Source organism: Marmota marmota, unplaced genomic scaffold (assembly GCF_001458135.2).
Source record: "Marmota marmota marmota unplaced genomic scaffold, marMar, whole genome shotgun sequence".
Taxonomy (NCBI): Eukaryota; Metazoa; Chordata; class Mammalia; order Rodentia; family Sciuridae; genus Marmota; species Marmota marmota.
This window is the reverse complement of record NW_025999999.1, coordinates 16168765-16195350: the sequence shown is the minus strand read 5'-3', so window position 1 is coordinate 16195350 and position 26586 is coordinate 16168765. Positions and strand designations below refer to the sequence as shown.

Genomic DNA, 26586 nt, shown 5'->3' with positions numbered 1-26586 from the left:
TATATATATATTTTAAGACTCAGCCTTGTACTCTCTAAAATGGAGATTTTTAAAAAATCCACTGGCTTATTTTTAGTTCCAATAAGTTTGATGCAAATTAAATTATTTCTAAATTGTAAAGTGCTAAGTCAGTATGTGGTTTATTTAAATTTGACCACTAATTATAACCTAACCATGATTCACTTCTCTGAGAGAGACGTGGCCTGGCAGATCATTTCAGAAAACCTTCCCATAACCTATTCTAAAATCAATTAGCCCATTTGTTCATAGACTCTGCTAATCAAGCTTATTGAACATTTATGGTTTTCTGCCTAGCACCTTTCTCTTCCCAGGCAACAGCCCCACCTCTACCAAGCAAATGAATGAAAAATGCTGTCTCCTTATATAATCCTGTGTTCTGTGGCAAATTAAAGACATCTCATCTTAGCTGGACTAATCTTAGTATCTCAATCCCCTGGTCACACTTGTCTGTTGGGCAGGCATATGATCCCAGGGAACCATCAAGTTTCTAGAGCAAGAGGAAAGTCTTTTCTTCTGTCTTGGCAGTGACAGAAGCTGTTGGCATCCATTGGTGTATCTCCAAGAAGAAAGTGAATATGCACTGACTGGGAATGAAGGCAGCATTTAGAAAGAAACAAAGCTGACAGAGATAGGTATAGTTAGTTCCTGGTGCTGAATACTTGACTTAACCAAAATTTGTTTTCTTGTGACAACAAATTTCTATTTAAAATTGTGTTCATGTCACTGGGAGTGGTGGCACATGCCTATAATCTCCAGTGGCTCAGGAGACTGGCAGGAGGATTGCGAGTTCAAAGCCAGTCTCAGCAACCAAGCAAGGCCCTAAGCAACTTAGTGAGATCCTGTCTCTTAAAATAAAAGGAAGGTGGGGTCTGGGGATGTGGCTGAGTGATTAAGTGCCCTTGGGTTCAATCTCTGGTACCAAATAAATAAATAAATTTGTCTATTTCACATAGAATTTAATGAGACTAATTCAACTAACTCAAAAAGTCATGAGGCCTGAAAAAGGTACAATATCTACTAGTTGACTAGTCCTTTCAGAAAAGTCAACCCTACATGGGACAGCTTTAGTAGAAATTATCATTTTACTAAAATCATAATTAGATTTTGCTAATTCCAAACCCTTCCTTTTGTTAATCCCAAACTCTGGGGATTAGAGTAGCTGTCACATAAGGTATTTTATGTATACTATAAATTTCTCCCTAAGAAAAATATAAATTTGGAATTAGAATTCAACCTGATTTTTTTCCCTCCTTGAGAAAGATAAATCTATATATGACTAGATTACAATTTTAATATAAGTCTAAAATTTATCTGCTTCTGGCCCCTCTAATCCCTCTAACATCTGTATACAGTTATAGAATAGTATTGTATTTATATGAGAGAATAGAATACAAAATAAGACAAGGCAATCTTGAATCAAGAGTGAAATTATATATTTACATAGCAGAAGGAACATCTTGTTTTAAGATAAATATTGTTCCTAATTGTTAAGTTGTTGGGAATGCACATATCATGAACTTCCAGGACCAATACACAGCACATCAGTTTTTCTCATTAACAAAATGAATCAAAAGAACTTCCCTTGACCTTCACATCTCTTTGCTGCTAACACTTCTCCCCATCATCCACAGCCCACATTTCTGAAAGCAAAGGTAGACGGTTCCCTTCCTCATCTCCCCCTCCACTCCCTATAATATAGCTCCCACCCTCCTTGTTCCATTGAAATGACTCTCACTGGGATTCATAACCTTTCCCTTATGCAAATTAATAGGCATTCTTGGTCCTATTTTTGTTTAATCTTGTGGCTCCTGACACTCTGCTACTCCCATTCTGTAACTTTCTCCTTTCATAATACCTTCCATAACACCTAATTTTGTGATTCTCCTAAATGCTCACTTCTGCCTCAGAGTTCTCTGCTTAGCTTCCTCTGTTTGAGCTGATCTTTTCAACTGTCAGTATTCCTTGGAGTTCAGTCCTTGCTTATCTTGCCTTATAGTGGTCATTTGCATCCCTGGGAATTTCATCAATTTTAAAATGATCATATTATTTATTTATGATCCTAAATTTTTACCTTTAACCTTGAATATGTATAGAACTGTTTTAATCCCAATGCTCATGTCCAAACTACTATTCAAAAACCATCAGAAATCACCAAGTCTCTGAAGCTTTTCTTAACTCAACAAGAGTTAATCACTATTTTTTTAAAACATAAAACAACTATAACTTTTACATAATCCTAATAATTCATTTCTCACAATAACAGGTCTGATTAGCCTTTAGGCTTGGGGCTCTGAGAAGACAGGAGCCATATCAATCACCTTTATTGTCCTAAAATCTAGTCATGAGCCTGGCATATATAATCAGTTCTCAAAATAAATAAATAAAAGATGGTGAATTGAATAAATAAATGCAGGACAGTGTAAGCATTTACAAAAGAAGCTATGCCACCAACAGCCCTGGTTCTCTGTCTCCATGTCTACCCCCCTTCACCCTTAATCTTCCTAAAAATGTGGCTTTGATTGGATCACTCAAGCCTGTAGTCAAGGCCCTCCACAATTCAGATCCAAGCAACCTTTCCAACTTTATTTCTAACCACAGGCTTTCTAGGATATAATTATATAATAACTATTCATTACTGCCTAAACAAACCTCATTTTTTTCCTTCTTGAAATGTTTGTTAACTTTGGTCAAATGCAACAAAACTGGTTTGTCTAACATAAACCAATGGGGGATGATTTATTAGAATAATATATAATGATTCACCTCCATATCTAGTACCAGAGTACAAGGTAGAGGCTCACTAAATGCTTACTGAAAAAGGAATCAGTCTTTGCAGTTAGCAACATAATTATTGCTCACAGAGAATTTAAGCAAAAGAAAAACTGTATCAGTGAGGACTGGAAAATCTTCCCAATTAAAATAGCAAGTTTTCCTTTCTGAAAGAAATAGTTAAATTGGAATGGGGCCAGAGTAACTCAATTAGATCTTTTTTTTTTAATATAACCACTTCATCATGGTACTGTCAGAAATAATGATGGAACTGAGATCATCTTTGATTGCTCTCTGTAGTGCTCACCATATTTTTTTACAAAGAGAAGAATTTAAAGGGTGAATATTTGGAGGGAAAGCATGTGGAAGAGAGGAAATGAGAGATGGGCTGAATTAGATGACTGTGGAAACATGTAGCAATACTTAGCATCTATAACTTCCTGGCAGTATTCACATGGAATTCCCAAGACAGTTTCATTCTGCCTACCCCAGGCTATATCCCCTTTACAAATGGTACATTCCTAGAAGTTAGACTTTTTTTTTTTTTTTGTAAGTAACAGTTACTGTTAAGGTGCATGTTCAACATTATCACAGTCATTCTCATGCATTAAGCAAATTCAGAGAGATTAAATAATTTCTCCAAAGTCAAACAGCTAATAAATGGAAGAGTTGGAATTCCAACAGGGTCTGTTTTTCTAAATCCAACTTTTAACCTCTATATGTATTACATAAACTATACTAAATAAACAAACTCCCTCTCCTTTTCATTTTCTTTCTTTCATTTATTTATTTATTTATTTAGCATATAGGCTTGTCGAGTTCTGAAGTACACTCAAGTTTTAGCATAGTATGATCTTTTCTAACGCACTCAATATTAACAAAGTCCTTAGTGATGAGAAAAAACACACAAATCTTGGCATAGTATATGACTCTCATTGTTTACAGGAGTGCTTACTCAGTATTGAATTTTCCCAATGAAGTACAATGAAAGTGTCAGGGCTTATTTGAATTCAGTTACTGGTACCTGTCTTTGTGCAAAGTGGTTATTTTAAAATAACACTGGCAGCAGATATTATGTACTGAGAAATGTGGAGTGAGTCTATTACGAGAGAGACTCATATTAGGGAATGTAAAAATGTATATATTACTAATGCTACACCATGTAACATGGCACATAGTGGTTCACATTAAAACAAAGCCATTCAGAAGCCATTCTAGAATGATCCATTTGGTACTGGCTTTGAGTGTAAGACACTAGTATTAACTCATGTTTAACTCACTATCTATACACACATATACAAATACTTACAGGCAGATTTATATATATGGGTTAGTATATACATATGAATTTCTTTGCTCTCTCAGCTGAGAGTCCCTAAAAGCAATGAACACACCGGGTAGCAACAAACACACCTAGTGTCCAGATCTTGATTTCTCTTTCTATTCTTCAGTAAAAGAAAACAGGCCTCCTTGGAGAGAATCTGAATCTAGGACTGAGAAAGGCCATCTACTGGAGTACCTCACCACCTCAGAATAAGAAGGTGCTAAAAACAAACTCCAAATGGCAAGGGTATGTCAAAAGAACACAAGCCAACTAAAAAAGTTCCAGTGATCAAAGATGGAAGAATTTGGGAAATCCAGTAAATAAATTAAAACTGAAAAAAATATATATATCTCCCTGAAGTATAACACAACGTATAAAATAAATATCTATGATTCTATAGTGACATAAATGACTGAATAGGGAAATTAATGGAGATGAGAAAACCTCTTTCATATAGAACTCCAAATAATTGAAGTATATACTCAGTATTCAAGGGTATAGGACATATAACTCTACTTCCTAGGTATAAGCTTTGAAGGTAATTTCCTTCCACATAGTATGAAAACTAGGGTAGGAGAAACCTGAAAAACACTCTCTTGGGCAGGTGATCAAAGTTAACATGAGTAGTGATAAGTTGAGAACACACTATTAAAACAGTGGGATGAAAATGATGCTTTACCTCTATGGTCTTCCTCTTCCAAACCCCAAACCCCAGTCTAAGAATGAGGTGGGAAATGGGCAAACCCCATTTGGGGAACATTCTACAAAATTTCTTACTAGTACTCCTCTATACTGTAAAGTTATTAAAAACAAGGACAGTTTGAGAAACTGTCATAGCCCCCTCCCCCCCAAAAAAAAGCCTAAGAAACTATGGCTACTAAATGTTTTGTGGTATCCTGGATTGGCTTTTAGAATGATTAAAAACAACAAAAAAAAAAAAAAAAAAAAACTAACAAGATCTGAATAAAGTATGGACTTTTATTAATAACAAATCAATATGGGGTTATTAGTGGTAACAAATTTTTATCAAATTAAGGTTTTAATAATAGGGGAAACTAGTCATGGGGTATATGAGGAGTCTCTATATTTGTGATCTTTCTGTAACTTTCAAACTGCTCTAAAAACAAAAAGTTTAGGGCTGGGGGCAGTTGTAGCTCAGAGGTAAAGCATGTGTTTAATATGTTCAATCCCCAACTCTGCATATTTAGTTAATTTTTTAAACATTAAAGCCATTAGGTGGACTAAATTGTTGAAGGGTAGGTAATTCCCCTGTGATTAGAGGGGGTGGAGGGAGAGAGAGAGAACGAGAAAACACACACAAAGAGATACAGAAATACATACCCACATATTTATTTATGTGCACAAATACATACACAAATATTTATTTATATATGTGTATATATTATTCTAAAATGAATAAAAACCCATAAATGCTTCACTGTTTAAAAAGTAAGATGTAACCAGGCCATCAGTAACATCCATAGGCTGTTTCCCTGCATACTGAACTGAAAAAGTTGGACTTTGCCCATTAACTCATGAAACTGTGAGGTAGCTAGTTTCCTGACCAAGGGCAAACTATGGTCACAGTGAGTTTCTGAATCAGGACTGGAGCCATCCCTTCAACTAACTCCCTGGAGGAACAAACATGTAATAGAAATCATTATATGCAATTTTAAACTTTCTAGTAGGTACAATTTAAAAAATAAAAATAAATAATTTAAAACTAATAAAATGTTATTAGTTTAATAACATATTTTAGTTATAATAGTATTTAACCCAATATATCCAAATTATTTCCCCCTTTTAAATATGTTATAATTAGTTATACATGACTGTAGAATGCATTTCCAAATATTATCATTTTAATTTAGCTACATTTCCAATACTCAATAGCTACATGTAGACACTATAGCTCTAGAGCCACACATATTTTAAGCAAACCACACTATTCATTAACAAAAACATACTCCTCTAAATTCTCTCCCTACATCCATCTTGCAACAGAGACCATCATGTAACAGGGTTAGAGCTACATTCATACATGGTTATTTAGATGGTCTCCTAAATGCTCCAGAGCTCGAAAAAGCTAACCCATCAGACCTGAGCATTTCCTTCTAGAAGATTCGTGTTTTTCCCATTACTTTGACTTCTCTCACTTGATTCCCTCCTTGATATTCTGAGTTTGAAATCTAATTTTTCAATTTCATATCCAAAAGCCCCTGATCACTCACTTCCCTTTGAATGTAAGTATTCATCAAGAGAAATAAACTTCACTCTAGGTTAAGCACAGAAAGGAAGCAAGAATTGAGGTACAAGATTCCTTTAAGCATACAAAATTAGGGCTAGTGTTGTGGCTCAGTGGCAGAGTGCTTGCCTTGCATGTGTGAGGCACTGGGTTCAATTCTCAGCACTGCATATAAATAAAAAATAAATAAATAAGATCCTTCAACAACTAAAAAGAATTTTTTTAAAAGTACAAAATGACAAATTCTGAAAAGCTGGGTTCTGTCCAATTCTACTTGCTGTTGTTTTTAGCAGAAGCAGCAGTAATATCACTTCTCTACAGGGTTAGTTTATCACATACTTTCTCTATGCAAGAATGGTGCTAGTGTGTTACATGCTTTATTATTTAATTTGATTTGTAAAACATTATGTGGTTTAACTATAACCCCTCTCCTCCCATTCTGTAGACAGAACAGGCAGGCATATAGCAGTCAAACAATTTTAACTGATTGCACATCTACTAAGTAGCAGAACTGGAATTCTAAATAGACCTGATATAAGTAGTCAGTCTCAACCACTTTGGCTTAATACTTTCTTGTTACATTTCTGACCACAGCCACAAAGTGATAAAATTTACAGAAGACCAATCGGATGGAGAGGTAAGGAAGTACTTGCAAAATAAAACTTACAAGATCTGTCAAGACACCTGGTTGATGTAACTGTACCTGGGATAAGTAGTTTCCCCTTAGGAATTTGCTCCCACACCAAAGGAAAAGAACTCCACAATAAACTATTAGTTGTGGTTTCTGCACATCAATCTTCCTGAAATTTCCACTGAACAGTAATGATTAAAAATCAATTTTCAAATACAATGTCTTAAGAATATTAACGGACTCACCCATATCAACAGTCCAATTACTAAATTAGTTAAGATTCAAACACTTAAGTCTAAGAGCAAAGTTCTTTTATTGTTAAAAAAAATTACAAAGTAATAAAATTTCTTTTAAATTTAAGTTTTTAAATGTTCAGTTTTTTCTATTCTCTTTGGAAGTAACACTAATACATTGTACATCCATAGCAGACAATAAAGTTCNATATTTATCAATTAGTTTATAAAAAGAGCAAACATAAATCATTAATAAGAGAGAAACCACTGCATCCTAAACTTATTTAGTTATTCAAATAAATACGCATTTTTCCAGTGCCTGCTATATAATCTCCTTTCAATTGAAATGTAGCTGCTGTGTTTGGGCCTTACATTATACTACAGTTAAGGAGTAGTGTGGCTTTAAGTACTTAATTCATATGTTTCCTTCTATGTGGTAAGATTGTTACATTAGAATAAAATGGACAAGGAAAACTCATTAGTAACAAAATCTGTTTCCTTGAAAACAGTTTTTACAACTTTGCACCCATGGATGACTGCTACTTTGTAAAACAGTTTCACAGTAACAAAGCTATTAGCCCAAAGAAATGTTTCTATTGCTAAAACCATTACAATAAAAAATGAGCAAAAACCCAACTGGAACCACAAGTCCTGATATTCTGAGGCTCTGGGACTCAATTCAAAGGAAGTAGTCTCCAACAACAATGACAACAAAATTAAGATGATCTTGGGCAGTGGAGAAAAGTAGAACTGAAGAGAAGAGACGAGGTGATGTATCGTGAAGTGATGAGGCATCAGCCACTTTCTCCACAAAAATCTCAGGCTGCAGAGCTCGGTGGTATATGCTACCTTGGTTTTTTCCTCTTGTTCCCTTACTTGAACTCATAAACCTCCTTAAGACACCATTCACTTCCTGCAGAACTAACTGGGACTTCAGGAGATGAGTGGGGTGTAAATTCAGAGATCCTGGCTTCAAGCAAATATCCCTATTAACAGAAAACAGGTGGGGGAGAAGAAAAACAGGGAAATAAAGGAAGAAAATTATTTATAAACACAAAGTTTTCTGGGAAACAGGTAACGGGAAAGAGGAGTGACAACTTAGGTCCAGGAGAAATTATTACTATCATTAAGGATTTGACTGACAAGGTCTAAAAGTGAAGTTGCCCCCACTCTTCAGATTAGTGAGTATCCTCTTTTCTATACTGTATACTCCAGAAGGGGTCAAGTCCCGCAGCCCAATGACAAAACTAAGCCAAAAAGTAAAAATCTTATCTGTAACTAACTACTCAAATTAAATCTGTACTTAGAGAAAGAGATATCCTAAAACAGTATCTCACACCATAAGTCACAAAATATAGTCATCTACTCATTCACATAAACATTTGCTAAACCCTTAGTAAACCCATGTGAAGGAAATCAGACACAGCTCCCATCTTCACATAGTTGACAATCTAGCAACCAAACAAAATCAAAAACAACTCCAGATGGGAGATGTAGAATTTTTAAAGTGAGAGAAATTATCCTCACTTTTACAAGAAATGAGGATAGAGGTATGAAAATGCTAACAATAATAGCAGCTAACACACCAAGAAATGGCTTTCCATGTATTATATCATTTAATCTCTGCAACAACCCTATGAAAGAGACAATTCTCTGCATTTTACCAAGAAGGAAAGTTGTGAGAAGTTAGGAAACTTGCCCAAGAGACAAGTGGCCGAGTTGGGATATGAACTCAGGCATACTGGCTCTGAACTCTACTCTGCCACATATTATAATAACGTTAGTATTCCTAATACCACAACGCTGCTGTATATTACAGATCCACGATCTTGGTACTTTCGGTAATTTTCTTTGAATACTCACATCTTCATATTACAAAAAAAAAAAAAAAAGACTCAGAGAAACATTTCCAAGGGTACACAAGTTACAAGGCGTTGGAGTAGGAATTTGAATTCAGATGGTTCAGATTCCGAAGGTTTTTTTCGGCCACCCTTCAAATCAGTTTGGAGTCTACCCTCAACCAAGTCAAGCCCCGTGCCCCACTTGGGCCGCCAGCACTGCCCACTCCAGGCTCGTGCCTGCGGGACACTCGCCCAGGCGGCGTTCCACCGCCCCCAGCCTCCCAACTCTCCAGGCCGCCCCCGCCGGACTGGGGCAGGGTTCTCACCAGGCGGGAGACGGGGGACCCTCGAAATCTTGCTGGTGATCTCTGCAGTGAGCACCGCGAAGTCCTGCTCATAGCCTTCGAAATCGGATGACATGGCAGCTCCGGAGTGATGGACCCGGGCCGGAGCCTAGGACCAGTCGGGGGGCCGCGGCTTAGGGACCCCTGGAGGCACCCTCGAAAGCAAAGCGGAGAACCGGGGACAGCTCCCAACCCAGCTGCTTCCTGGTTGTTCTTCGCAATCTCTGTCCTCCGGAAATTGGGCTGCGTGCGCCTTTTATAGTCCGCTCGGGCTTCCAGATTAAGAAATTCGCCAAGAACATACGTCCCAAATAATGTACCCACAAAAGCACACAAAAACATGCGTGTTCTAAAGGATCACTGAAAGTATTTCCCCTCCCTGCACGTTCTGGGAAACGGCTCGGGCTCCCCAAGCTGCTGGTCAAGAGGCCTGCTTCCCGGGGGAAATTTGATGCGGCGAATCCCCCGGAAGTGGCTGTAGCGGAGACTGCGCAGGAGGCCTGCGCGGGAGAGTCGCTACGGGGGCGCTGGTGGAGAGACGCGCGGGTCGGAGAGGGTCCCGCTCCAGCCTCTGGCCTTCAGGATTTGCTTTCTGCTTGTTCTGGATAGAGGTGCCCATGATGGAGTTATTCAAGGAGGAGAAAGTCTGTTCAGGGTGAGCCCAGGTCACCCCGGAAATGCGATGGCCGAGGACCGGGCACCAAGGACTTGACGGAGGTGGGAGTCAAGGCAGGGAGCGCCACGATGATTTGGGCGGTCTTCGCTCCACCCGAGTGAGGCCAGAATCTCCAGAAGGTTGAGACCCACCTCGCTTACTAGGACGTTTCTCCCCAGAGTGAGGATTGCTAGACGCTGTGCTCCATGACATGGGCGGGAAACTGAGGCACAGGGCAGCAGCATCCGCCGTGTAGGAATCTGTCGCCTCTATATCCCAGAATCTCTGCTACCCGTAAATCTCAGCTCCTTTCTCCCCGCTCACTCCAGTCAGTCATAAATACCGTCCTACGAACCTTTCCCGCCCCAGCAGGAAGTTCTTTTCGTCTCAACTCTTCTCATTTATATTCGTTCTCATATTACTGTGTAGTGATTTTTCTCTCTCTCCTTTCCTCCCTCTCCCTGCGCACTCCCTTTGCTTTCACTCCTAATCCTTAACCTTTGGCCGCAGTAGACTGTTAATGTTGGTGTTTGGGGACAATTGCAAGCAAATGTGAGCCAAGTTTGGTTCACGCTTAATTCCGAACTCCGAAAGAGGCATCTTAGAAATCCCTGAAAAGTTCGCAGACTTGGCTTCTATTCTGCGCTCAGTTGTTAAATACTTGTTACTTTGGTTTAATCACTTTATCTCTCTAAGCCAATTTCTATTCTGTGGGACAGAAGAAAGGAAACTGGATTAGAGCAGCTCTAAGGCCCAGCCTTCCCAGCTCTAAAATTATTTGCCCTGGCACGAAACAGTGGACAGTCACAGTGCCCTGACGAATTAAGAGCAAATAATTAAAACTGTTTTGGAAACATATCCATTGTACATGCCATTCAAACTTGAATTGTATTTTGGATAAGTCAAAAGTAATTATTTTTGACATTTGATAAAATACTCATTCTGTTGTAGAGAGAGATTGTTATTTTGGTGATTTATGGAGTTAACAAATATGGTATTATAATAAAATTTTTTTCTGAACTTTCCCATTTTGTTTTTTTTTTTTTTAGGTTGGGTTTCAAACCAAGATACTGGATTCTCCTAGTTAAAATAAAGAGCTCTGAGCGCTTAACACTGAAAATGGCATAATCTGCATTAACGTCTCATAACTTGATGGCATGACAGTTAAGGAACACACAGAGACTTGTGGCATGTGGAAATGTGTGCACAGAAAAAGAAAATCTGTAACCCTTTTGAAGTAGGAAGGCATTCTTCTTCACCAAAATGGGTGCATTCTGCTCAGTTATCAAGTTTGAGAATCTCCAAGAATTAAAGAGACTCTGTCACTGGGGTCCCATAATAGCCCTTGGTGTTATAGCAATATGTTCTACAATGGCCATGATTGACTCTGTGTTGTGGTATTGGCCCTTACATACAACTGGAGGAAGTGTGAACTTCATCATGTTAATAAATTGGACTGTCATGATTCTTTATAATTACTTCAATGCCATGTTTGTTGGTCCTGGCTTTGTCCCTCTGGGGTGGAAACCGGTAAGAAAGATTTCCTTTTAACAATGATAATTTTGTTTTTACTTTTTGCCTAATCTGCCAACCAGTAATATCAAACATAGCCTGTTGTTTATTCTCCTATTACTCCAATTGCTCACTGATCATTTATTCTCAGAGAATTTATTTCATATCTGCTTGAAAGTAGTGATCTAAATTAGCTTTTCTCAAAGCAATTTTATTGAGTACTCATCTACATTTGAAAAAAAACATTGGGGTGGTGGTTGAGTTCATGGTGATAAGGAAACACAGCATATCATATACCCCTCTTATAAGTTCACCGTGCAATTTGGCTGTAGATTTTTTTTTTCCTGTGTAATACGTTAACATCCCTCAGAACTAAGAACAACACTTAAGGAGTTACTAGTTTAAAATCATTGTAGTGAAATTATAAACATTGGAAAATATAGTAAGAATCAATTTATAGCTTCTTAAAAATTGTTAGATTGTGCTTATGAATGTCCACGTTTCTTGCTGAGGGATGTTACTTAGTAGCTTCTAAGAAGTACACAATCCTGTCTCTACTGAAGACCTACTGAATCAGAATCCTCATTTTAACAAAAGTCTCAAATGATTCTTAGGTATGTCTAAAGTTTGAGAAACAGTGTTTTCTGTGTGCAATGTGTTATTTGAGAAGGGTGAGACAGTTCGTATTCTGAAAAAATTTATAATCTAGGAGGCAAACCAATGCATTGTGCAAATTACTAAACTATAAAGACAATGTGATGAGTGCTCTTGAAATTAGAAGAACTGAACACTTTCAGCTGGGGATCTATGAAAGAAGTGAGAGTTTGCAGAGCAGACAAAGAAGAGGGCATTTCAGGTTGGGGGAACAATGGGGGCACATATTCAGAAACAGCAGACAGCCTTGTAACTGGAAAAAAGATTATGAAGGTTGCAGATAATGATGAAACCAAGGTAGCTCATGGGAGGTCTTGAATATATGAGATATTCTTAGACCATAGAAAGTTTCTAGAGATTTTTCAAGCAGCTCTGACAGAGTTATGTATCCAGGAATATTATTTTGACTATGTATTTTGAATTAGAAATTACAGTCAAGGAAACTACAAAATTATTAAAATGGAGGGAGATGACTTGTAATATCAAGAAGGGAGTAATTTCAGAAAAACTACCAACTCATGCTCAGATCTCCCTCTAAAATACCTGCTAAATTGTCAGCTACCTTTTTCCTAAAGTCTTCCCATTTTGCTAAGATTTGGGGTAAGTAGAACTCACTAATGACATTGGATTTAGGTGGAACATGGGGAAGAAAAATTAAAAATGACCTCTGGGTAATTAGGAGAGTGAAGCAGCTCTTACCACAGATTTGTTATTTTAAAAATATTTTAGCTCAGATAAAAAGACTACAAATATGTTGAAATTCTGTTTCTCCTTTATGCTGGGGATGTAGCTCAGAAGTAGAATTTGCCTGGTACGCAAGGCCCAGGTTCCATCTCTAGCACCACAAAGAAAAAGGATTCCATCCACTTCCTATATCCCATGAAAGAAATTCATACTCTAAGGAAAGCATTTATTCACAAAGCTTGACTTGTCATTACTTGAGATCAAGTATATAATATATTTTTGTTTATATTTTGCTGCCAAGGAAAATTCTCAAGATAGCATGTATCTCCAGTATTGTAAAGTCTGCCAAGCATACAAGGCACCACGTTCACATCACTGCAGAAAGTGTAACAGGTGAGTTTGTCATTGGGAGCTGATAAATTTGATTGTTGGTCTTTTTGTTGCTGTTGTAGTTTCTACCACAACTATAGAAACTAGTTTTATTCTCTGCAAGGTGACCACTATATCAAAAATTTCATAAAAATGCTTAAGTATATATAATCTCCATTTAATATTTGTCAATCCAGATAATGTTTTATTCTTTTTTATTACAAGTAAAAAACCACTTTTCTAGAAAAATATATTTTCTTTCCCTCTTGCCCTGCAAATGTGGAATAAAGAGCTATGCCTTTAGCTTATTTCCATACCAGGATTGTGTTTGTTAACTGTCATCTTGACTGACTTTAGAACGTTCTGAGTCTTAATTATAGCCTTCTCCTTTTTCCATTACTTATTGATAAAATTTTACTCTTTATATAGATCTTGTAATATCAAAAGCTTAATGGAAAGAAAACTAAATCACTATAAAAAAATATGAAATAAGCCAGGATTTATTATAGTGAACAGCTAAATCCACTGATCATTGAGAAATTTAGGGAGCCACCAGAGACAACTAAAGTTTGATTTGAAGCCAGGAAATTTTCCTTTAGCACAATTATAGAACAGAAGCACATTAAGACTTTGCTTATCTGAAGTATACTGAGAGAACAGGAAGGAAGGAAGTTATAAGTGTCTGTCTGGACTCATGAACCCTAGTGGAGCTTTATAAGTGATTTTGTTTAGTCACTATTGTACTCTGCGTCAATCACTGCATTTCCGTACTAGAGAAAAACCAGAAACCATGCTCATTTATAATGAGCCTCTTGGTGGGCCTCCCAGCTCCTTTAAAGAAAGACACTTGTAACAGACATCTTTTCCTCAGCAGCTGTTATAAATCTTGCCCTTTCTTGGGCTGTTAAGTATTTAACTGTCCATATTGTATAACACCTCATAAATATTTCTCTTTTCCATGAAATATAATTCCCTTGTGACTTATGGACATACTAGATTCCTAGTTACTTGATTGTTTGAAGACCAAAGTAATTTAAAGTAGAAGGGATTTTCTGCTTCATGTTTCATGTAAATTTTTCTTGTTAGATGTGTGATGAAGATGGACCATCACTGTCCTTGGATCAACAACTGTTGTGGTTACCAAAATCATGCTTCCTTCACGCTATTTCTCCTTTTAGCACCACTGGGTTGTATTCATGCTGCTTTCATTTTTGTTATGACTATGTACACACAACTGTATAATCGGGTAAGTGACAATGTTTGTTATAATATCAGTCATGTCAGATTAAGTGGTAGTTATAAGATTGTTTAAGAAGTTCCTTTCAGAAATATACTGTCTGTGATTTGGGTAGGAAACCAACTTTGCTTTCTCTCTCAATCAGTTACTGTTTAAAAAAAAATTTAAACTTAATCTTTAAGATGAAAAATTATTTTGTTTTGGAAACTTACCTTATATACTCTACTTGAAGTTGATAATTATTTTAGTACAATATACATTATTTATTAATTTTAAAAATTAGTACAATATACATTATGTATTAGTTTTAAAATTAATAGTGATAGTAGGAAAAATGAAAGGAAGAAAAAAGAAAAAGACACACTAGTACTTTCTGTTTCCTCTTTGTGTGGCAGGTTGTAGTTCTTTTGTTATTTTTAAGGGGGAGGGTACTGGGGAATTGAACCAGGGGTGCTTAACCACTGAGCTACATCTCTAGCTCTTTATGTTTTTTATTTTGAGATAGGATCTCACTGAGTTGTGAAGGCCTACCTTGAACTTGTGATCCTCCTGTCTCAGCCTCCTGAGCTGCTGGGATTAGTTTTGTTCATTTTTAATTCCATTGCCCTGAAAGGAGCAGGCACACACCCTAATATATGAATAGATTAAACCAGTAACAGTTTGAGTTGATTTATGGGAAAGTTGTCATGAAGTAAAGTTCAGAGGTCACAAATATAAAGCCCTAAAGAGATCTGAAAGAAAACAAGAGACACAGGTCTGAAGGGACTGTGGCAAATGGGAGGATACATGTCATTGACAGAGGGGACAACCTGTATTTGATTGTAGCCAGTTTATGGTTTTTGAGAGTCCTAGCCCAGTAATGCTAGATCTTCTAATTTTTCAAGAAAAATCTAAGAGTTTGAATTTTTATGTGAAATCTCCTAATTTTAAATGTTGGCACCTAACTTCTGATAATTTAAAATATTGTACAGACCAGATGTACTCACACTCTGCAGGCCTGCATTTTACCAGCTCTTGACCACTGAATGTGAAACATGACAAAAGAAATAGATGAATGCTGGGCTATCTTTGCTGCTGTGGAAAACACTGGAAAGACAGAATAGTAAGCTGAAGGCAGGAGACAGTTATAGCTTACATGGGTGTCTGATGTTTTCTGTGTATATTCATATTTATGGGGTTGACCTCTTTCTAAGGAAACAACAAAAATGGTAACATTGACGAATAAGGAAGGGGCTAGGGATGTAATTCATTATTACCTAGTATGCCCCAGGCCCTGGTTTCAATCTCCAATACTGAAAAAAAAAAAAGAATACTAAGAATGATATACACATTGGTATGAGCCCAAGTCACAGAACTCATTAGAAACAGTTATGTTTGTTGTATTTGCTTTGGTCACAGGGTCGATTATCATCTTTTTGATCATGTTGTTTTAAATGTTACAGCAGAGTATGAGCAGTTACCACAACCAAGCATTTCGAGTGTGTTGTCGTTGTTGTTATATATAGCTCTCCTTTGGGTGGAACACAGTAAAGATTGATATGAGTGCAGCCCGGAGAGATCCTCTTCCAATTGTTCCATTTGGATTAGCTGCATTTGCTGCCACCTTGTTTGCCTTGGGATTAGCTTTAGGAACAACCATTGCTGTTGGGATGTTGTTTTTTATTCAGGTAAGTTTCTTAGTTATCTCTGGCTAAAAGTTGTCATGTTATTGTAATGAGAAAGGAAAGTCTACATTTGAAAAGTATGCTGTATGAGGTGGACATTACTTTTGCTTATTCCATATGGGTAAATAATTTAATCATCTCTATACTAGTGATAATAATAAAAATTTTGAAGTAATTTTTGCCAGAATTTCTAGATAATGGATTTAATTTGTGAAATGCTAACCTAGAGTGCCATAGCTCTTTGTAGTTGAGAAAGTTCTTCCCACTTTACAGTCTTACTTGATCTTCATATCACCCCTAAAAGAAGTTGATAGAAGAATATTACTGTCTTCTCTTTTACAGATTGAATCTCAAAAAGATTAAATGACTTACTGAAGATTATCCTTTTATGTATTCAGTAAACATAATTATTAGTATTATTTCATAATAGTATATATCTAATAATAATAGTAGTCATCATGTAGCTAACACTTTTGTTGAGCGCTTACATGCAAGGTGCTTTGTGTGTGTCAGCTCCTTCATAACAACCCCATGAAATAGTTGCTCTTTAATGCCTACTCTGTGATGAATTACACTGCTAATTTCTGAGGTTGCAATAATAAAAATTAAGAGGTTCCTTAGGGAACCCTTAGTGAACTTATAATCAATAGTAAACAGCTAATACGGAGTCATATGTACATCATAGATTTATGCACAAAGTGCTTTGAGAAAACAGAGGAGGAGGACCTGGCTATGAAGGGACCAAAAAACAGTTATTATGAGTTTTATTTGCTTAATTTATTTATTCATTGAAAGCCTACTGTACGCCAAGTGTTTTGGTAGACCTTTGGAATATGAGAGGGACTCCTGGTTCAGAGTTGTTTTTTGATGTGCCTTTCAGACATTGTGAAGGCACAAGCAGACTTCAAGGAAATGCAAAATACAGATTAGAACTGCTGGGCCTTAGAGCTTTGATGCATCATTCAACCTTTTTTTGAACTCCTGGTTTTAAAATAAGCTGATTTTGATTTTACTTCTTATTTTCTGTTAGCCTGGAACCATATTCTTTGAAAATTTTTTTCTTAATGCCTGTAATTTAAAATCATATTAGAAAGCTGAGCACAGTCTCATACACCTGTTATCCCACCTATTTGGGAGGCTGAGGCAGGAAGATCACAAGTTCAAGGTCAGCTGGGGCAACTTAATGAGACCCTGTCTCAAACAAAATTTTAAAAAGGCTGGGGTTGTAGCTCAGTTCTCATCAGTATGTATTAGGCCCTGGTTTTGATCCTCAGTGCCAAAAACGAAACAAAACTATAACAAGAAATATATAAGATTCTGAAGTATAAAAACAACCTGAGTGGAAGTAGTCATATGTAAGAAAATGAGGTAATAGAATAAAGACTATATACATTTAGGTAAGCAGAATATCTGGAATGAGTTATTTTTAATTGTTATAAATACATTAGTCACAAATATAAAATTCAAATAATAGCAAAATTTAAGGACTGATTGAATTGATTATACCCATGTTTTTTAATACTCTAAAAACTTGGTCTGAAAATAGTACTTAAACATGAATTTTAATTAAAATACGAGATTCAGATTTGATGATGGATTGGTATGATCATTTTTGTGGCAAGGTATTGTTGTGCAGTGGTTAAGAACAAGTACTTTAGAAGACACACGCCTGTAATCCCAGCAGTTCCAGATGCTGAGACTGGAAGATCTCAAGTTCAAAGTCAGCCTCAACAAAAGTGACTCAGCAACTCAGGGAGATCCTGTCTCTAAATAAGATACAAAATAGAGCTAGGGATGTGGCTCATTGGTTGAGTGCCCCTGAGTTTAATCCCTGGTTAGCCTCCTTGCCCCCCCCAAAAAAAAGGAACAAAATTTTTAAAGTCAGATGGGCTATGTGCTGTTACTTAACCTCTGTCATCCTCAGTGCCTTCATATTTGGAATGGAGCAATAAAAGACTATCTCAGAGAATTGTTATGAAGATAATAATCTTAAATAAACCAAAGTCACATTAGTAAATTTTACTGTCTATCATTTAATTTCCAGATGAAAATAATTCTCAGAAACAAAACCTCTATTGAATCATGGATTGAAGAGAAGGTAAATTTTAATGATTTTTCCTCAATATAAATAAAGTACTGTTAACAGTCCAGATTAAGTGCCTAAAAGTCAAAACTTGGCAGCCAAATGATTTCTTTAAATTATTTGCCTGCCTTATAAAAGATGAATATAGGAAACATTTCCATTTATTTCCATCTTAATATAACTCCCACAAAAATATGTTTCACATACACTTGAGTTGCTAAAGAGGTATATAAGCCACATATTAAACCACCTGATCATTATCTCACACTAGAGGATAAGGCTCCCCATTTGGAAAGGTGCCAGAAGTGTTTTAGACTTTAGATGAGGCTTTGTCACAGACCTCAATACACTCTGTCCCTTGTGATTCTAACAGAAGGCAAAACCCCAAATACCTGCAGGGGACATGCAGACAACTTAAAGAAGGAGGTCCACCTTGTGTATTAGAAAGCTACCTGACAGACAAAGCTGAGTGTTGCCATAAGGGAATATTTGTCAATATTGAAATATGTTCTAATTTTTTTCCCAAGAAGTTAGAGATCTTGATGTTGTGAGAAGTCGTCTAAGCTTTCAAATGCTAACAAGCAATTCCAATTTAAAAAACCCTTTGTGAGCCAAATAAAAACCCAAATTTATCTGTAGGATATATTTAGTCCCCAATAACCAGTTTGTGAACTTCAGTTTACAGCAGCAATTCTCAAACTTTTTGGTTTCAACACCATTTTACATTTGTCATAATTGTTAAGGACACTGAAGAGCTTTTGTTTATGATGTGTATTAAATTTATTGATATTGCCATATTTTCTAAGAAAACTTTTAAATATTTATTATTTCATTTAAAAATAATGAACCCATTATATTTTAATAAAAAGTAATGTTTTGTATTTCCAAGTGAAAAATGGGAAAGAGTGACCTTGTTTTATATTTTTACAAATCTCTTTAATATCTGACTTATCAGAAGGCAGTTGGATTCGCACATCTACTTCTGTGTTCAGTCTGTTGAGATATGTTACTTTGAAGTTTATGAAGAAAACCCAACCTCATACAGATAAATAGGTAGAAAAGGATAGAATATTTTAATAGGCCTTTTAATGATATTAGATATTCTTTGATCCCACATTAAAAGAAAGTGACATTTCTTTTCAGTAAATTTTTTGTACTTTTACATTAAAATTCATTAGCCTTATCTTGCTCTGCAAATGGTCCTTTTACAAGTTTGTGGCTTTGAATAATATCATGCTTTGGTAATTTGGAAAAACACTGGTTTACTGGGCTGTACAGGTCTTCCAAATGTTCACACCTTTCAAATATCACATTCATTCATATCACTATCAATTTCATGGGAAAAAAATTTAAATTTTGGAAAGCTGTCAGATTCATAGTGATAGGTACGAGTTTTCTAAAATTCTAATTTTCACTTGAAAAACTTAAGTTTTTCAATAGTAACCAACTACTGTGAAGTGACAGCCTGACTTTGTTCATTTTTGAGAAAGTATTTATGAAATACCAGAGTCTGAGTAAGCTTAGTTTGTCTATTGATTACTGATTCTTTTAAGTAAAAGTAGTGTTATGTGAAAAAAGCTGGGTACATAGCTTTTTATAGCTCACAATTAAACAAGTGTTTCTCTATGGATAATTATACTACTTTGGTGGGCTTTATGTATCCTTCCCATTTTGGTATATAGAATATTAAAGGGGACATCTACTTGAGAATTCAGATTTAATAAAAATAATAATTTTTACTGCTTCCTCAAGAACATTCTTACATAATTTTTTTAACTGTAAATATGTTTAGTCATCCCTTGATATCTGCCAGGAATTGGTTTCAGGATTCTCCCCAAAACCAAAATGTGTGGGTGCTGCAGCACCTCACATAAATGACAAAGTGACATATAACCTATACATATCTTCTTGTATACTTTGAATCATCTCTTGTTTACTTATAATACCTAGTACAATGTAAATGCTATGTAAATAGTTGTTACATTGTGTTGTTCTGTACGTATTTTATGCAGATGCACTTTTTTAAAAAATATATTTTCATTTTGGTTTTATTATAGCAGTACCCTGCTTCTTGGTTTCAATATCTGTATTCATTATCTAGTGCTACATATTAAACAATTCTTTTTAATGTCTTAGAATTTAAAATATATATATATATTCTCAATTTATGGTAGAATCTACAAATGTGGAACCTGTGAATATGAAGATATGGAAGGTTGACTCTTGGCAAAGAATATGTATGGCTACTGATAACACTTTATGCCACTATCTTGTTCCTACTAAGATGCCAACAATTTTACCCCCCATTGCAAATGCCAACACAATGAAAAGGCAAATAACATCTTAGTGTTATTATGAAAATAGTTTGACTTTACTGAACACAAAGAAAAGGTTTGGGGGACACAAAGAAACGTACAAAGCAGGCTTTGAGGACCATGGATGTACAGGTTTAAGTCCAAGTTCCTTAGTTACACATAATAAGACTTTTCATGACTTCCCCTTATCTGCTTCTCTCCTATTTCCCGCCCTCTCTACTCCATCTCATGCTCATACTTTGTACATCTTATGCTTCTGTATCTATGCACATAGTGTTCCCTCTTCTAGACTCTTTTCTCTCTTTTATCTGATTTCTTGTCCCTCACATCTAGTTTAGGTATCATTTCCTCCAAGGATACTTCCTTGACACTCTCTAAACTTGTTCCCTTTTCCCATAGCAGCACCACATACTACTGTCATCTTTTACACATAATATGTATAGAATCTCAACTTCATTGAGTGCTTCTTTTAGGCAAAGACATGTCTTAGTTATGTTTGTAAACTACAGTTATCTTTACTAGTCTTCCTTTGTAAATAGCCAAGATCTCTGTTTTTGAAATTCAGTTCATTTTAAACTAAAGGTTTTGTTTATAAAAAGGGAAAATAAGTTATCTTTTGCTAACTGGATGAGAGCAGATTTATGCAATTCAGTAGATTCATGTTACAGGAAAATTAACATTCATATCACTTTATTAAAAAATGGGAAGCTTATGCGTAAAATAATGTTTCTTAATAATCAGGTATTTCAAAGTATCATTTCTAGTAAGGATAACAAATATATAGACATCTATTATATTTTTTGCTAATGACCAAATCTCTCTAAAAAATACCATGCCAAATCTAGAGTTATTTGAAAACTGGCACTTACCAGTGAGTAAAAAATTTGAGTAAGTGAACATATTAAATTTATGGAAAATGTATAGAATTTACAAGAAACTAAAGTTTACACAAGTTTCAATATGGCTTACACTCATTGGAATGTAAAAACAATGTGTGTTTATACCACTAGGTGTCAGCAGAACTTAAGACATTCAAAGCTAGTTTATTTCCCTAAGTTAAAGCCAACCATTTAATGCCTAGAATTTACAAAGGAAAAAAACTAGAATAAAAGTTATACCACCTAAATATGCATAATACATAAATGCAAATGAGTGTGTGTGTATACACATATATATGTCAATGGTATATATATAAAAAGAAAGATCTGCACATACCTTCTGGTCTTTAGAGAATGTTTTCATAAAACAATCCTGGCAACTTGGGAACTGAGAACGAAATACTGAAAGTTCAAAGCCAACCTCAGCAACTTAGTAGAACCCTGTCTCAAAGTAAAAAATAAAAAAACTGAGGATGTAGCTCAGTGGTAGAATGCTCCTGGATTAAATCACCAGTGTCACAAAAAGCAAAAACTGATTACTCTCCCTTGTCACACCCTTCCTGGTCATTCCACAGGTTTCACTGAGATCTGGAATAAAGCTCTGCATTTGGTGCAGCCTATGAGATAGTTAGATTCTGAGTCAAATAGTCCATCCTAAGTAAACCCTTACTTTCTCCTGAACCTATATGTGAGCATCCCTTCTTTTTAACCTGTCTTCTTTGGTGCTGCTAAACAACTAGAAACACTTAGGCTTTTCTATATATGGGATAAAGTTAGTCAACTCTTCTATTAAGCCTTTTCAAATGCTTATTCCTAAAGGAAACTCTGAGTAACATGGCATCTAGGTTGGTGTTCTAAGTCAAGTTCTTTCTCTGTTATGATAAAGCTGTCTTATGGGTGCACTACATTACAACAAAAAGAAAGTACTTGTAAGGATAATATAAATTTTGGGGAAAAGTATTCTCAATAATGTATTATTGGAGCCACTTAAGACAGAGGTGTCTGCCATTTTGTATCTTTGTTATCCACAGGCTAAAGATCGAATTCAATATTACCAACTAGATGAAGTCTTTGTTTTTCCTTATGATATGGGAAGTAAATGGAAGAACTTTACACAGGTATTTACATGGTCGGGGGTCCCTGAAGGAGATGGATTGGAGTGGCCTGTAAGAGAAGACTGTCACCCGTACAGCTTAACGGTGAGTACATTTGTTCAAATAGCTCTTCCTTTTTTGCCTAACCATGTGCCCCTTATTCCCCTCAATACAGTGACATTTTATAGTAACATAATAATGCAAATGTTTTCAGTATGTCAAAATGAATCTAATACTAATAAAATATTCCTTTATCATATCTCTTAACTCCTGAACTCTTCAAACCTCTGTGTGATGAAGTCCTGATTCTTTAACTTAGTTTTACAAAACCTTACCTAAAACTGTCTTACAACCAACAATGTCATATGAACTCCTTGTATATTCCTGCCCCCTAACATTGCCCACACTGTTTTGTTTCTCTCTCAAATGACCTCCTCTTTGTCTGCCATTAGGACCAGTTCCATATAGTCCAGCCTGCCCACTCCAGACTCATCTGCATTGGACATTAGTCATCTAAACTACCTTATAGCTTATGAGGTCTCACATTTTATTTATTCTCATGTCTTATGTCTTGTACTTAATTTGACAAGATTCTACAATGGAAACTATGTTACCTTTACTTCCTATCATGTCTAATATGGTACTATTTAATACTTGTTGATTAAGGGCAAAAAGTGAGTTATGATAATGACTTAGTTGAACCTCTTGGTAATAAGTTCTGAAGTTTGTTGTGTCTAAAGAATCAGTGAATTTCTGTCTTTGCTTTGGGCACTGGTCTGGAAGAGCAGAGGACATATCTCCTGGTTCCTGGGCAGTAGTGGGTACTGCAAGAATATAGATGGAACTATCAGACTGAATTCTGAGGAGAAAACCCCACTCTCAGCCTCTGGTTCCAGCCACAGGCTTTTGTTCCTGTGCCAGAAAGACGGGGAGCCTTTAAATTGTCAGCAATATGAATTAATGCTGAAAAGTTGGGAGTTTGTAGGCTGTTTTTCAACATTGAGACAAGAGCCTTAAGTTTTTCCTTTTCTATCTTTCAGATAGAACAATTAAAACAAAAAGCAGATAAAAGAGTCAGAAGTGTAAGTAATTCTTTATTCTATTTTCAGGCTTTATATTTCTGTAAAGTTTTCTTAATTGCCCTTCAGGAGACACCAATGGTTGGATTTCTTTAAATAATACATACTGTAATACGTTTGTTGAAATTTGATGTTGTTCAATTTTGTTTTCATTTAAACAGTATGCACTGCAGGTTCAGAGGGAACTTATTCAATTTATATTGCTAACAAGGAAAAATAATTGTCCTCAGTATGGCTTGTTTAGGTGAAACCCATTCTTACAACCACGCTGTCATATTCGATGCCACTAGGCGCATATGGCTATTTAAGTTAAATTAGTTAAAATAAAAATTTAGTTCTTTATTGTACTTGCTGTGCACATTATGAGTGCTTCATAGCTATGTGTGTCTAGCAGCCACCCCTTGAATACCACAGATGTACAGCAGATAGAAGATTTCCATCATTGTTGGAAAGTTCTCTGGTTGGTGCTGTACTGGAATTTAATTCTTAGCAACTGTGTGCTTGAAAGGAAGGGTAAGACAAGCCAGAGAACTAAACATAGCACTTGCCTCCTATGGGGGAAGATGAGTGGGAAACTGGGAGGGAAGGCTTGTCTCTCGATATTTTGGGTCTACCTTTAAAAATTTAAATTCAAACTTGAACTCAGATGAATAAATACTCAAATTGTTCTTCTTACCACTGATAATAGGTTCGTTATAAAGTCACAGAAGATTATAGTGGTTCCTGTTGTCCTTTGAATAAAGGAATCAAAACCATCTTCACAATCCCTTGCACTGAAGAACCTCGGATACAGCTACGAAAAGGGGAGTTCATTTTGGCCACAAGAGGGTTAAGGTAAGCGATAGAGAAGTACCACATTTCTTCCTTAATGACAAAATTAACATCTAACCTAAAAAATATAAATTTAATCTTTTAAATATTTCAGATACTGGTTATATGGAGACAAGATTCTTGATGATTCCTTTGCAGAAGGTAAGGAAGTGGAAGGGTACGTTTAAAGGACAAGAATGCTAGCAATGATTACAAATTTTACAAGAATACCTTTTAAAAATAATCATATCAAGTGCATTTGGGGAATTGCATAGAGAGGCACATGATTAAGCAATAAAAAGAAGCCTCTTCTGTTTCTAGATAGCCCTTGTAATGATCAGGTCTCTATAATGACAGCTAACACTAGAGCTTTCAATGTATCAGGTGCTTGTATAAGTGCCTCAGCTGAACAGTATTAGAGTTCCCAACAGACCTCTTAGGTTATGTTATTATTTATATCTTATTCGTTAGGGAACAGAAGCACAGAGAGGCCAAGCAATTTTCCTACAGCCACACACTAAAAACAGGTGGAACCAGGGCTCAAACCCAAGCTGACTCCAGAGTCTGTAAGCCCTGTGCTTCATGCTCCCACTTTGAATGAATATTCATCTTATTTTTATAAAAATAAATGAATTGAAATTTTGTTTTCTTCTTTTAGAATTGTTTTAATTCTTCTAGAATTGTTTCTTTTTCTTTTTTCTATTTTTTTTAAAGAGAGAGAGAATTTTTTTTAATAATTATTTTTTAGTTTTCGGCAGACACAACATCTTTGTATGTGGTGCTGAGGATCGAACCTGGGCTGCACGCATGCCAGGCGAGCGCGCTACCGCTTGAGCCACATCCCCAGCCCTAGAATTGTTTCTTTTTGAAGTAAAGATCAGCTGAGGATGCTTTTGAAAAACATTCAGTGTTAATTATAGATTAACTCCATATGAGAGGTTGGGCAAACTTGATAAAGAATTTCATATGTTAGAAAAAGTCTAAGAAGAAAATTCAGAGGCCCTAGGGAGCTAGTTCCCCAGGACGGATGCAGTGTGACTGTGTCAAAATGCCTTTCATAGTCATGTAACGTAAGCAACTGCCCATATGGAAAAGGCCATGACTCCAGTTAAGTGGTCTGGAGCCACATTGGCCCTTTTCCCAGATAATGGACTTTGGGGAATATCTTTTCAACTTGTCAGAAGCATTTAGGAGCCATTCTTTCTTTTCCCTTAAGTTGTACTTATAAATGCCAGTGGAGGGGGGCGAGGCTAACAAAGCCTTATTAACCTGAAGTAACAGGATTGTTGATTCCCGTAATGTCATTGCAGTACATCTGACTAGTTCATCTCAATTTCATTTTCTTCCTCAGGTGTTTCAAGAATAAGAGGATGGTTCCCTAGAAACTGTGTGGAAAAGTGTCCCTGTGAGGCTGAAACAGATCCAGCGCCAGAGGGCGAGAAGAAAAACAGATAGCCACTGTTTAAATGAAATTATCTTTTAAGTCTGCTTCATTACTTGAAAATTATACACATTACTAAAACATTATGCAATGAGCCTACTCTGGTTAAGGTGTTCTTTTCCTCAAAGGTGCCCTAGTGCCATGATTTAAATATTTTTATTACCATTTTGAAATGGAGAAGCCATTCTGCATATGCCTTTGAATTCCTGCCTCTTTTCCACCTCTTCTTCCTCCTGAAAGGAGCAGAATTTCACCCAAGTAAGTTAAATGCATTTTCTCTAGGGTTTTTTTTTAATGCGCTGCGCACTCTGGACCTCACCTGCAGATATAGTTCCCCCTTTGCCAGGAGATCTGCATGTGATCATTTTATTTCCCCCTCAGTTGATATTTCTTATATAATATCTTAGATACTATAGAACTTAATTTGTCAAATTCAATATAAGCTCAAATTTTGTTACCTGTCTTTTAATAATGCAGATTTTGTCAAATCAAATAAAGATTGGTGGATGTTCTGTATAAATCATAGTTTTTACTTAAAGCTTTTTGTGTGTGTGTGCTGACTAAAAAGGTTTATCTTTGGTCCTCATGAACAAACTGCCCTGCTACCCTGTGAAAATGTGGCATCTCAAATTAGGAGTTTTAAGACATGACATACTCTCCTCAATGTGTGAACCCTGTTGATGGTTTATGGGATCACAGCACG

General features: G+C 36.1%; 2 protein-coding genes across 12 annotated transcripts in view; one reads left to right on the top strand and one right to left on the bottom strand.

Annotated features, from left to right (window-relative positions):
* Vti1a (vesicle transport through interaction with t-SNAREs 1A) overlaps positions 1-9783 on the bottom strand; it is a 342770-nt gene extending 332987 nt beyond the window's left edge. For all 6 annotated transcript variants that reach the window (XM_048807334.1, XM_048807336.1, XM_048807335.1 and 3 more), the window contains exon 1: positions 9391-9783. In XM_048807334.1, the coding sequence (XP_048663291.1) occupies positions 9391-9484 (94 nt within the window). In that variant the 5' untranslated portion in view covers positions 9485-9783. The remainder of the gene's footprint in view (positions 1-9390) is intronic.
* A 111-nt stretch (positions 9784-9894) lies between these two features.
* Zdhhc6 (zinc finger DHHC-type palmitoyltransferase 6) lies at positions 9895-26403 on the top strand. 6 transcript variants are annotated; one of them, XM_015494802.2, is made up of 11 exons: positions 9895-10063; positions 11113-11593; positions 13215-13306; positions 14369-14528; positions 16025-16186; positions 18228-18281; positions 22491-22658; positions 23594-23635; positions 24321-24466; positions 24558-24604; positions 25794-26403. In XM_015494802.2, exons 2-11 carry the CDS (start codon positions 11327-11329, stop codon positions 25895-25897), a joined length of 1242 nt encoding a protein of 413 aa, XP_015350288.1. In that variant the 5' UTR covers positions 9895-10063; positions 11113-11326; the 3' UTR covers positions 25898-26403. The 6 variants fall into 6 exon arrangements, with proteins under 6 accessions (XP_015350288.1, XP_015350286.1, XP_015350290.1 ...); XM_015494800.2 differs by having other exon boundaries at positions 9917-10125; XM_015494801.2 differs by lacking the exon at positions 9895-10063 and adding an exon at positions 10183-10203.
* Positions 26404-26586: the final 183 nt, after the last annotated feature.

Excerpts from the sequence above, each read along its gene's own strand:
- Zdhhc6 (XM_015494802.2), top strand. The coding sequence starts at position 11,327 with ATGGGTGCATTCTGCTCAGTTATCAAGTTTGAGAATCTCCAAGAATTA. Across the intron at positions 11,594-13,214 it reads TCCCTCTGGGGTGGAAACCG|GAAAATTCTCAAGATAGCAT; the intron begins GTAAGAAAGATT and ends TTTGCTGCCAAG. Across the intron at positions 24,467-24,557 it reads TTGGCCACAAGAGGGTTAAG|ATACTGGTTATATGGAGACA; the intron begins GTAAGCGATAGA and ends TAAATATTTCAG.